At 40.1% G+C, this 13,284-nt stretch overlaps 1 protein-coding gene across 3 annotated transcripts in view; it reads right to left on the bottom strand.

Annotated features, from left to right (window-relative positions):
- The window catches only part of LOC123675874 (transducin-like enhancer protein 3-B), a 170,369-nt gene that overhangs the window by 36,539 nt on the left and 120,546 nt on the right, over positions 1 to 13,284 (bottom strand). For all 3 annotated transcript variants that reach the window (XM_045611416.1, XM_045611414.1, XM_045611415.1), the window contains exon 7: positions 11,484 to 11,509. In XM_045611416.1, the coding sequence (XP_045467372.1) occupies positions 11,484 to 11,509 (26 nt within the window). The remainder of the gene's footprint in view (positions 1 to 11,483; positions 11,510 to 13,284) is intronic.

The following is a 13,284-nucleotide window of genomic DNA, read 5'->3' on the forward strand; positions in this document are numbered from 1 at the left end:
TCCATTTGAAGAGAAAAATGTGCTGTTTCATCAAGACAATGCGCCGTGCCACAAATCAATGAAAACAATGGCAAAATTGCATAATTTGGGCTTCAAATTGCTTCTGCATCCACCGTATTCGCCAGATCTGGTCCTCAGCGACTTTTTCCTGTTCTCAGATCTCAAAAGAATGCTCGCCGAAAAGAAATTTAGCGCCAATGAAGAAGTAATCGCTGTAACTGAGGCATATTTTGAAGCGAAAGACAAATCGTCTACAAAAATGGTATCGAAAAGTTGGAAGAACGCTATAATCGCTGTATCGCCCTCGAAGGCTATGTTGGGTAATGAAATCGAATTTTGCCAAAAAAATGTGTTTTACCATGGTAGACCAGGCTTTTTCAATCGGCCTGTTAAATTGAAGAAGTTCTTCAGCGAGAAAATAATCTGAACGGAAGAACACATTCACATCAGTGACACTTATGGATATTTCTTATTTTCTCATTATCTTGAGAACGTAACAAAATAGCGTGTTACTTCGATTAATGTCACGTAAACCGGAAAACAACCATTTCAGAGCATTTTCCGAATCGATTACGAATCGAACATTATCAGCGCAAATCGCGAACATGAAATTTTCCAGGCGATGAATTCGCAAAACGGCATCGGAAATCATTGACCACGTACATACATTCGGTCGATGTTTACACCGCCTGATTTACGAGGCAATGAGATGCTCTGAACTACTAAACATTCATACTTCGACGCATTTGAATAATGCATAGGAGGTTTTCGTCTATTCCGTACGATTTATGGATGGAAATATTGAGTTGCAGCGTATAAATATTTGCTGTACGGGAATCGTTTGAACGTATGTGGGACACGAAGAAACCTCGGTAAAGGAGGATGAATCGCCCGGTTGGTTTATTGATCTATGACTGGCGAGGGATTCTGTTCGGATCCGGAAAGAAAACATCAAGAATTTAGTTTGATTTTAAAGTTTCAAAGGATCGTTTTTGTAGACGCGTTCGAGGATACAGAAACTCTCATTTATCGAGCAGAGGTTTGTAATTTGGGGGTTTCCTGTCAAAAATTGATTCAAACTGTTGGATTAGATCTCGGAGATCAGAAAGCAAATTTTGTCCCGAACATGAACAATCAAATTTCACATGAAGCGCGCGGAAATGAAAACATATCAATGATACGATATTTCACTCAATTCGCGAGTTTCTCCACAAAGAAAGTACTTTTTATGTCCCATAGTCAATCAACGTTTTATATTAACTCTAAATATATTGAAATAAACACCTTAAGATATCAGAAATTCAGAAAACAAACTTCAAGCGCGCCAAACGACGTGAAACAACCGATGACACTAGGAGAGCAAAAGTTGCCAAACCTTGGATTTCAGCAGGCCGATACAGAAAATAATAAATATTCTGCTCATTATAAATTCGACAATTAGTAAAAATATCGAACTCCAAATATTCAAATTTGCATATTTAATTGAGAATCACTGAAATAAATATATTTCATCCAATATAATATATTATACATTCATTACTATATAGTAAAATTGGGGGATTTGAAAATATATCACAATCCGAAAACGTAATCTAACCATGTTGGGGACATGTAAATATTGCGTATACTTCATCTGTCTATGTTTTCACTCTATGGTTTACCCTTTTCGTCTTTCTGGCTAGAAAATCTGTTGTGATTTAACACCTTTAAACTTTTTTTTAGGGTCCACGTAGAAGATCTATGACAATGTTAAACAATCGATTCAAGATCTATAAGGTAGAATTAGTGATGTAATCGAGGACATCCGAAAATATACGAATTACATCTTAATTATAGAACTACTCCTGAACAAGGAAAAGACTTGGACATTGCTAAAGCAATGTCGCCGTGTTTTTTTTTGTATAATCAAAATCATAAATAATTCACGAGTTCATCTGATGCGAAAAATGCAACCATATCCCCAAGTAAAGATTTCTACATTCAATCAACTCCAAAACCAAACCTTCCTCCTTCCAAACTCCATCTTCATCACCCCCTCTGATGCAGCAACCCCTTTCGTCTACCTTCCGACCACCGTTGTTCCACATGTCACATCTCAATTTATATTACCGAACTATTCAAAGTTTCCCCTCAGGCGAGGCTCCGAGCCCAAGTCATGAGATAATAATATTACATTCCGTTCGGTTTGGCTCCAAAACCCCAGCCCATTCTGTTCGCGTCTCGACTCCTACATATTACATATATCTGTACGCTAAAACAAACCCATCTGAAGGCAACAAGCTGGATCTGTCACCGGGAGTTTACAATTGGGTCGAGGAATCCGAGACGGCTTGGGGGTATAAGGCTGCGGCTGCACGACGAGGCCTGTCGGATCGCGTTTGCTCGTTGTTGTTGGTTGTTGGTTCTAATCCGTTCTGATGAGTATTGTCTCCATACGAGGTTTGTTGATTTTGGGATTGTAGGAATTTGTATAAATAACGGGCGATCACAGCGTTGCCATATTGGTAATTGGACTATGCGTCACTTTTAAGGTCATTTTGATTTTGAAAACGTTGCATAAATGCTCCAACCGAAATTCACAGGTTCAAATCGATTCTATCGGGTGTTTTTTTTTCGAGGTATATAACTTTAAGTTGGCATTACTGTTCAAGATGGCGACCGATTTAACAGCTGTCAAGTGATTTATTCTCAGTTTGGTTTGGCAATTCATCATGAATAGACTCACGCCTGAACAACGCTTGCAAATAGTGCAATTTTATTTCGAAAATAATGGTTCTGTACGAAATACGTATCGCGCACTTTTGTTTAGCGATGAAGCGCACTTCTGGTAGAATGGCTATGTCAACAAACAGAACTGTCGCATTTGGAGTGAAGCTAATCCTCAAGTGTATGTCGAAACACCGTTACATCCAGAAAAACTGACTGTTTGGTGCGCTTTATGGGCTGGTGGAATCATTGGTCCGTACTTCTTCAAAACCGATGATGGCCAGAACGTTACAGTCAATGGTGATCGGTATAGAGCCATGATTACTGAATTTTTCATTCCTGAATTGAACAACCATGATGTCCAGGAGCTGTGGTTCCAACAAGATGGCGCAACATCTCACACAGCTCGTGCCAAAAGTATTTATTGAAAGACACGTTTGGTGATCGCCTAATTTCACGTTTTGGACCTGTGAATTGGCGTCCAAGATCTTGTGATTTAACACCGCTAGACTACTTTCTGTGGGGCTATGTAAAGTCATTGGTCTATGCGGATAAACCACAAACCGTTGACCATTTGGAAGACAACATTCCCCGTGTTATTGCCGATATACGGCCACAAATGTTGGAAAAAGTAATCGAAAATTGGACGTCCAGATTGGACTACATCCAAGCCAGCCGTGGCGGTCATATGCCAGAAATCATATTCAAAATGTAATGCCACAAGATTATCTTGCGGATAAATAAAATTTATGTCAATCGAATAATCCACCGTTGTTTTATTGCAATTTAAAGTTCTATAACTCTAAAAGAAACACCCTCCACTTCCTTTCGACTTATGTTGGAACTATTGTAATAGTCCTAACTTCTACTGATCGTTCGATCGTTCTGGCAACAATGCATATTTTCGTCCCTCTTTCTCTGGGCAAATATTGACAGATCACGAGAAAGTCACGTGGTTGAGTTCCCACTTAATATTTAGCCAGTAAAATATAGTAGCGTTAAAACGGCTTCGCTATCTTATTTATTTTTTTAGTAATTCAGAATTGTTAATGCACAGCTGAAAAGTTGAAAGCATCCTTATTTCTGAAAATACGTTCAATATTTAGTGCCTCATCAATTTTAATTAGCGCCTTTTGATACCTCGTCATGGCAATTCTCTACAAAAGTCTAACGTACCAACCCCTAAATGAAACGGAATCCACCCCTCTGAGGGCGAAGAGCCCCGAGGGTTGTTAATGTTGTAATCGAGATTCAAGGGTGTGATTCCACGTGTCGGCCGCCACCCGAAGGCTTAACGACGGAGGGGGGATGACATTACGATCTGTCACTTGTTCTACCCTCCTTCGCAACCCCGGCCTTCTCTCGGCTAATTCGATTCCAAATTTGGGGGATAGTTTGGGCCTGGATAATAATTTCAGATTGGGGCGGCTCGTTTATTCACCCCTTCTCGACGATCAGGAAGCGTCGTTTGAGATGATGGATCGGAATGATGACGTTTGGAGTCATCTGGGGTGATTGTTAGGGGTTGTTTTCGTAGTTTATTTTCCTTATTTCTTCAGTGAAATCGTGAAAACCCTATAAGAATTGGATAACACACTGTACGAGTGGCTCAGAGCTGATTTGAAAGAGAACCGTTTCTGAACTGAACGGGATTGGAAAGATTTGTTGTTTTCTGAATGATATCTGAAGACATTTTGACATTAGAAGAGTTTAGGCCATTTGACAGCTTCTAAAAACCATTGCATCATTAAGAATACAAGACCAAAATGTTCAATGAATGAATTTTTGTTGCGAAGCATTGCATTTGTGTTCAATACCTTCACAGCTTTGTTGATTCATATAATTTTGACCTACGATCATGAGTATGAGAATGTGCAATCCTAACAACAAGAAGGTTAATTTTTGTCGCCAAACCAAGAGGTCTGAAAAGAACTCTACCATAAGACAAGTAGTGTCATGATTCAATCTGATACTCTAAGGATCAATTTTCACTTTTACAGCATTACCTGGCTCCTCTTAGAAGAACAACACCTCTTCAATTCCCCCAAACTATAACCACATCATTGACACTTATGTTTACATAATTTCATTTGCAGTCTTCAATATGATTCAACTATTGCTGCTGGAACAAGACCGTGTTCAAACTTAAACAAGAGGTCTCTAAAGAACATATGAAAACCGTCAAAGTTCCTCCGGCCGTAGGACAAATAGTATCTTGCTTCAAACTGAGACTGTAATGGTAGCTATTTACTTTGACAACATTACCTGACTCGATTCAGAAGAAAAACTGCTCTATTTTTCCTCCCAACTATATAACACATCAGTGACACTTATGGCTACATACTTTCATTTGCAGTCTTCAATATCATTACCATTCCAGTGTTAATGCTGGGAAGCGATCGTGTTCAGACTTAATTCCCCCAAATTACAGAACAAACCTCTAATTCCTCCCAACGTCCTCATCTTCGCTGTCATCCGATCTTAAATCCCCAAAAGAAAACCATCTCCGACTCTCTCCTCGAAATCAAAAGAGCCCCAAGTTATAAAACGGCTATCAACCGCTCCCTGACATCCTCCCAATTATAAAACTCCCCCTCTGAATCTTAATCCCGCCATTCTTCCCAATAACTTATGGAAATGTATATTCAGATCCGACGCAGCAATTTTAATCTCCCTTGGCGGCGGGTAAGAAAGGGCGAAAACTCGAAAAGTTCCCCTCGACGGGAGGGTGGAGGAGACGCCTCAGTCCCCCCCTCGCCCGCCATTAAATAAAATATGAGGGGACGCCGAGCCCCATAAGCAGGGCATTAGAAATAATATTTCGTTTTGTTGAGTTAACAGACCTGCCTCGATGCGACGTATTTCTTTGCCGGAGTGAAATATGGAATGTAATTTCGCTCAACCGTGAAGTTTGCGGTTTGGGGGCCCAGCGGCGCTCGTAAAACGAGACGTGGGAGAGACGTTCCGGCAGATCTTTAGTTGCTGCGAGACTCTTTCTGTGTATGGGGGGTGCGATTTGATTTACTGGTCACATGTTGTAGGGTTATCGGGGTATTATATGTGCCAGACTGGTGTGTTGTGGAGGAAACAGAAGGTGGAGAAGCTTGGAGATCTTGCTGTAGATATCAAGACGATATATCTACAAAGTTGGCAGATCTACCTGATTAATACTGAATAATATTTTACCCCCATCAGAGCAATGTTTACCCCAGCATCATTTACAGCTTGCCTCATAGTTGCAGAGCACTTAACAGTATTTCCAGTACCTGGGATGGCTTCAAGGAGGTTTGCACCCTCGGTCAGTTTGTCGTTCAAAGCATTTTTTGTATTGCAATAGCAGGGCATTCTGTGATTAAGTATTCATCAGTTTCCGACGAACATATTCTCATCAAGAGTCTTCTCATAGACACATTTTTCTATACCATTTTTTTATTGACAGGAAGAGTCCTGGCAAGTGAATTGGTCTCTTCGTTTCCTTTGTAGATTAACCTAGTTGTTACACCAACCTAGCTGGCAGATCAACCTTGGAGGGAAAAGTTTTATATGGTTTTCATTCATATCATTTGGAGTTATACTTTCTTTGTAGAAATATCTCTTTTTCTGTAGCCATCATTAGTGATGGTTTAATGTTATTCCCTTGAAGGGAGACCTACTCTTGGAAAGAGGTCTATGCAATTTGGAGAAATACAGAAATAGCCTTCCCTGTACCATGGGAAGATTTCGAGACAGTAAAAGGCATTCTTACTCCCTTCCTGGCTAGCGAATTGGTCTCTTCGTTTTCTTTGTAGATCTACATAGTTGTTAGAACATTGAAGAAAAGTGTTTTATATGGTTTCCTTTTCCATATCATTTAGAGTATTTGTTCCTTTGTAGGAAGATCTCTATTTCCGTAGCCATCATAAGAGAGGTTTGATGTCATTTCCTTGGAGGGAGACCTACTCTTAGAAAGAGGTCTATGCAATATGGGGCAATACAGAAAACCCAACAAAGGTCAAACGACCAGTAGGACAACCAACTTTGAGATGGCGAGGATGTTAGAGCTCTACGTCTCAAGAAATAGTGAACAGGCTAAGACATAGTCTTAACGTAAGTCGATGAAGAAGGAGATTGAATCATAGACCTACGTTTTTACCCTAAAATCTTGATTGTAGATTGTGAAAGATTCGCAGAATACGTACCAAGAGAAATACATCGTAAGAAATTTTTTAAATTAGGTTTGAGTTGGCTAAAGCTTCATGAGGCTCACAATCAAACCCAAACTCAATATCATAGAGACAACTTTTCCAATCACCAACCAGCTCATCCATCCGTACAACACACCCTCACATCGACACCGACCCTTAGCTCCCCTCAGCAGGAGAAATACACACACTCTCTCTCGATTATTAACAACTCCGTCTGTCTGAGGGTTGGAGAGATTTGTCGACTATAGCAACCCCAGGCAGGGCGACGACGTTGGCGTCTTGTTTCTCTCACCGACCGCGTCGAAAACCGCGGCTAGACAAGTTTACATGCCGACCGCATCAGCCCGACCGGAAGGGTTGATGTTGCGGTGTTGGAGGGTCTCCACCCACCCTACGGGGTTCAGTCGATAGTTCTCCGAGGTTTGGAATGTCGGGCTTTAGTGCTCCTTCTCTCGGTTGGGATCAATGATTGGTTATTTGGTGAATGAGAAGCGCATTTGGTGTTCGAATGCTGTTTTCGGGAATTTGATGATTTTTTGGTACAACTGGCAATGCTGATTTGAAAATTTCCCAACAGACATGAGAGAAGATTGTTATAATCACATAACCATCTCCTTTCATATCTCTTCTTATCGTGTCGTCTCCTAGTTTGGTTATTATTATTCACTGAATCGGGGTTGTTGGTTCTCTGTTAGCCTTCCGGGTACTACGACCAGTTTGATCTTTCGTTCTCAAACCAACCTATTCATCCAAACCCAGGGAGGTCATCGATACGGTTAACCAAACCGACGTCATCCTTAGGAGCCTTGGCTATTACTTCGTAAGTATCCAGCACTTACGAAGACTTTTCCATGTGAGTGGTTCTTAGGCCAGTCAACTCTAAGCATTTGCACACTATGTGTTCGGCTGTTTCTACTTTCCACAGAGCCTGCAGATCTCATTTGCTGACTTACCAATGTGGAACAAAAAGTTTTTACACCAAGAGTGTCCTGTCAGTAGTCCCACCATCACCCGAAGCTCAGCTCGTTGTAGCTTCAGAAGTTTCCTGGTTAGGTCGGTGAAAGTACCACAAATTTCTTAGCCTGAGCAAGACCAGGAGTGTTTCTCAAGAGGGTTTTTCTATTATTCCACTCCCATTGTTGGATCGCTGCCTTAAATTGGTCTTTTCAAAGCCCACGGAAGGGCTCAGGACAAGCAGGTGTTAACCTTGATGCTCTTTTTGCAAATTCATCGGCTTTTTCGTTTCCTTTGATACCTCAATACCTCGGTACCTTTAGTAGAGTTACTTGATTGCATCTGGCCAGTTGCTTTATGGTATTACGGCACTCCCATGTCAGTAGAAACCAGCTATGTGATTCCAGGGATCTCAGCGTAGCCTAGCTGCCCTTAGGGATATTAATACGCACTCCTTTCAGGTTTCTTTTGAGACACTCTTGGGCGCAAGTATAGACAGCTAGTATCTACCTAGTTTGGTTACAAAAATTGCAATTCAACAACATTCAACTTTTGACTGTCCCAATTGTAGGGACAATTGCAGACTGTAGTCTGCAATCCTAGCCACCCATTTGTTTGACGAGTTCAACACTGGATAAACCAAAACCCTGGGCGCAAACAAGGCAATAATACATTCCAATAACAATTTCTCCAATTGTTTTCCAACAGTTCATGATGAGTTTGAACGATAAGTTTCAAAAAATCCCTTTAAAAAAACCTTCATTATCGTCTAAAGGTGAAACCCCACTACGATGCAAACCCAACGTTCCCAAACCCCTCCGATATCTGCTTCATCTGGATTCCCTCAACGGCCATTCTTATGGCGGATGTAAATACCTTGGAGGACCAAACAAAACCCTCGAATTAGGGGATTATTCGAGTCTGGCCGGACTCGGGACTGGCCTGGACAATGGAACGGAGGCCCGTTTAATTTGTTTACATATAAAACAGGACGCGCTGATAAATATCCTGGCCGTGGGCACCGAAAAGCAAATAGAACAGGAGGAAAGACCGCTTTGTCCCCGGGTTTATTTATTCGATAAATGGCCGAAAATAGAGGGGAGACCACTGGCCGTAACTCGAGTTCGAAAATTGGCCGATTTTTTTTTTTTTTTTGTTCGGGCTGATAATTATGAGCGGTAACCGCTGGACGTTTTGTTAAAAACAGGAAAACAGTGTGAATTTTGCAGTTTGGCTCATTGTTTGCTTCAAATATCACAACTTGTTGAAAAAAAACACAAGAAATTTTAAAGATTGTGGAGTGAATCGTTTCGATGAAAATTTCATCAAGAAATTTCGATAAATGTTGGATACAGAGCTGAGAAATCAAAAATTTCACGACAGAGGGAGTTAATCATGTTTTTAATTACCCCTAGACTAGGAATTTTTCATGAAGGTTGTTTTATTTATCGGACTTGGCGGAGCTTGAAGAAATGTCAAAATGTCTACAGACAATTTCTAGATTATGGAAAACAAGATTATTGTGATTATTTCTGACACAAAAATTTACAGGAAAAGCTGAATTGCAGTTATATTTAATAGTGATGTTGACCACATGACATTATTTGCAAAATATTCAATCTTGCGATCATCATATTACAACCAGATGATTATTTATTTCATACAGAAAAGCACAATTCAGCCTTGTGGTATGCACCTCATTTGTAAAGTATCTAAGAACCTTGCTAGATAAATTCTAAAAAATCCAAGCTTGTACACACTGGCCATTGCACTAGAAGATCGCCAGCAAAATCTTGTCAACGCTGGTGGAGATTTTTTAGATTTGCGAGAGCTGGGTGCACGGCAGCCAAGAAAGGTTACCAGTGGATATTTAGAAGAAAAAAAATGCAATCGCGCAGAAGATCTAGATGAGAGACGTTTGTATGAGGTATTTGCAAAATTTATGTGTCTTGAAACAGAGAAAAATGCATAGGGCAGCTTAGAAGTCATAGGTGCTGAAAAACCCGAAATCAGTAGCAATGAAGCAAAAGAATATCTGACAATGAAAAACAAAGAAATCAACATCAATTTTGGAAAATGTCAAAGGATTGAGTAGGTAACTAATATATCATTAGAAACTGAGAAATTTTTCCATTTGCTTCAATATTAAGGTATAATAAAGAATGAAATAGAAACATAAAAGGAACATAATAATCGAAGATACGATAAAATAAATTAAAATGTCACCATACAACAACACGTAGAGCTATGATTCAAACAGCGAAGAGTGAGATCAATCTTCTTCTAAGCAACCCTTCAATCTACCCCCTCTCTGCAACGCACCTGTTCATCCCCAGTCTCTCCCCCAGGAAAAAAAAATGGATTAAGTCCCAAGCGACAGGGTAAAAATAAATCGAGATCGGAGCTTCTCCCCTCCTACCCCCGCATCTCGAAAACTCATTCCGAGACTTTCTGAACGAACGGGGGGGTTTTTGTTGCTTCTTTAACCCCGCATAATTTGAAGCCCGGGCTCGGGGATTCCCCTGTGCCCGCCGGGGCTTTTTCCGCCTCACTTTGTCCAATTTATGGTAATGTTTTGTTTTATTACATTGTCTCCGCATATTTTGTCCGCGTTCGAGGCAAATGGGAAGTCGGGTTTTGAATATAATGAAGCGAATTTTGTTGATTATTTCTCGTTTTATTTCCCCTCGCTCCCTTTGACGACGGCTCGGGCCCGACACCGTCTCCGAAAACGCGGTTTGCGAAGTGCAATTTCTCTCTTCGTGACGGAGGGGATGAACTGTGCGAAAATTTTTCGATTAAGGGAATTCCGGAGATATCCGGATTTTTACACACTTGGCAACATCGCATTTTTTAAGTTTTCAATTATGGATATTCCGTAAATTTGCATATTTTCAATACACTTGGCAACCTCGCCATTTATGAATTTGTTTTGTTGATATTTCGAAAATGAACGAGAATATCGACATGCAATCTACAGTTCATTTCGTTTCTTGAAAGAAAGCTCAAAAATTAGTCATCCATCTTTCTTTAACTGCCCGAATTCCGGAAACCCCTTATTCAACTGCGTTTACACTAAGCGCAATTTCCTCGCGAAATCATTTCGCGAAAGATGTACCAAGAAGAGTGCTTGTTACTTTTGCTCTACAGAAAACGAGAATTTCTGTGGAATCCATAAGCAAATATAATTGTAATCGCCTCAACGCTTACCTTAGTCGCGCAATTTTTCGCGCTGAATTGCGCTCTGTTTGAGGTAATGCGAAATTTCACTCAATGTGAGTAAGTTTCGCCCGAGGGACTTTCGCGAGAGAATTTCGCTGATGTAAACTTAGATAGACAAAATTTGAACCACCCTGTACCGATTTCATTCTAAAAACAATTGTGCAATTGTTGAATATAAATGCAATTACTATCAATTACCTGTTGAGAATGAAAAAAAACCTACAAAACTAATCATTGATCCAATAATACACAATATAACAGTCTTATTTGAGATGTCTATGCATAAATAAAGGTTCAATCCTGCCCTGATCAATCCCACTCTATCCTCCCTTCAAAAAAAAAAAAAAGAGGACAGAGAAAAAGGAAGAGGAGGACGCAACGCGAAATAATGAAATTACGAATTCAGCTGATACTTACGTGACGCTCTTCTGCGGAGTTGATACCTGCAGCATCCATGGCAACGGGAATCAAACGGCAAACACGGGCCAATCGGCAGCAACATGGAACAATCGAGACGAAAACAATTGAGATAAAATGTACAGAACGTGTCGTTGTTTTTATGGCGATGCATCTGTGTGTCGGATGCTGTGCTCTTGTGATTTGTACAAAAAGTACGTGACATGGAAATTCCGTCGAGGCTCTCTTTGTTACGCTGCTCGCTACTTCGGTTCTTTTTTTTTTTGCTCTCTTTGGGTTGGCATAATTGGATGTAATGAGTTTTGGGCTGTATTACGAATTATTAATGACGTCTGCATGTTCAGCCTGGGGCGGAATCATATTCTACTCGACTTTTATTAAATATTTTGCACCACTCTTCTATTTGTGTTTGAAATATTGTGAAATATTGTAAGGAAAATATTTGTTTGATGCACTAGAATGTCTTCAAGAGATTCAGATGGAGTCATTCAAGCAGCAGGGGCTGTGAAAAATTTTGCGAACGGAACAATTTGCAATTTGAAACCACATATCTGAAAAACTACATTGCTTCAGTCATAATTAAATTTGCGCTGGCAATGGTAATAACTAAATTTAGGAAACTTTATTACTTACAATACAACGGTGCAATTACTGCTGAACATATCAATACTAGGCAAATTTATTAGAGGTTGAACAATGACTTTGGTAGTGGCTTTTGACACAACAGAGAAACAAGAAACTTGAAGATCCAATTACAAATCTGGTAGAACTTAAGTGACTTAGATATCAAGGAGTAAATGGAAGAAGTTTAATTCTGCCAAATTAGTTCTGAGATCTTCCTCAACGATTTTCTTGTCTTGAAATCAATCGAAAGCTAATCATGAATCAATTGGTTAGCTTAGGTAAACCAATTAGAATACTCTTACGTACATAGATCGCATAAGTTTGAATGTTATCCCTCTTATAAAAGTATGAACATTTTCATCTCCCTCTCTTATTCATTATAAAATTTTTTGTGGATCTCATTAGATAGCAATTTCTTGTCTTAAAGGATCATTAAATTGTTATTATTATCAAATAACAGAAACAGAACTTCCTTCAACAAATGTCTGTCCATACGAACCAGGACATTTTGCATGCTACCATACCCACAAAATGACAAACCAAACACCAACAACTATCTATCTATCTATCTATCAATAGAAAAAAAATTTCCATTCTGCAGCGCCATCTCTAGGGCACTCTCGAAGCTGGCTCGCCCGAAAGAGCGAAGACCAAACCCAAAAATAAGGTCGATAGAGACAGCGAAGAACACATATTTACAAACCCGCCACCATCAAGTGGCCTCATTGAGATGGAAATTAGGTCCTCGAGTGCCGAGCGGAAACAGGGGGCTTGAAATAAAAGTTGGGGAAATTTTGAGGGTAGGATTCAAAGGCGGCTCCACTGAACATCTCGCGTCGCCACATCTAATTACGAGGACGGCTATATAATGTAAAAACGACACTAGGCCTTAGGGATTGCTTTCGGGGAGAATATTTTCGGACCGTTTGAAGGATGTTGAGGTTTGTGAAGGTCCGGCAGATAGTTGTTAAGCTTTGTTCCTACTAGATTTGACGGTAGGGTCATAAGTTGAGGATGAGGTTCGGATATATCATCTTGATGTGTAGATGGAGCTTTACGAGTCCAATAATACTAGTTTTTCTTTCTCTTATACTGAGGCATGAAAAAAGCACACTGCGTATCAAGGTTGAGACACCTCTCTAGATCTTTAAGGTTCGTTTACATTGAACCGAATAGA

This window comes from Harmonia axyridis, chromosome 3 (assembly GCF_914767665.1).
Source record: "Harmonia axyridis chromosome 3, icHarAxyr1.1, whole genome shotgun sequence".
Lineage (NCBI taxonomy): Eukaryota > Metazoa > Arthropoda > Insecta > Coleoptera > Coccinellidae > Harmonia > Harmonia axyridis.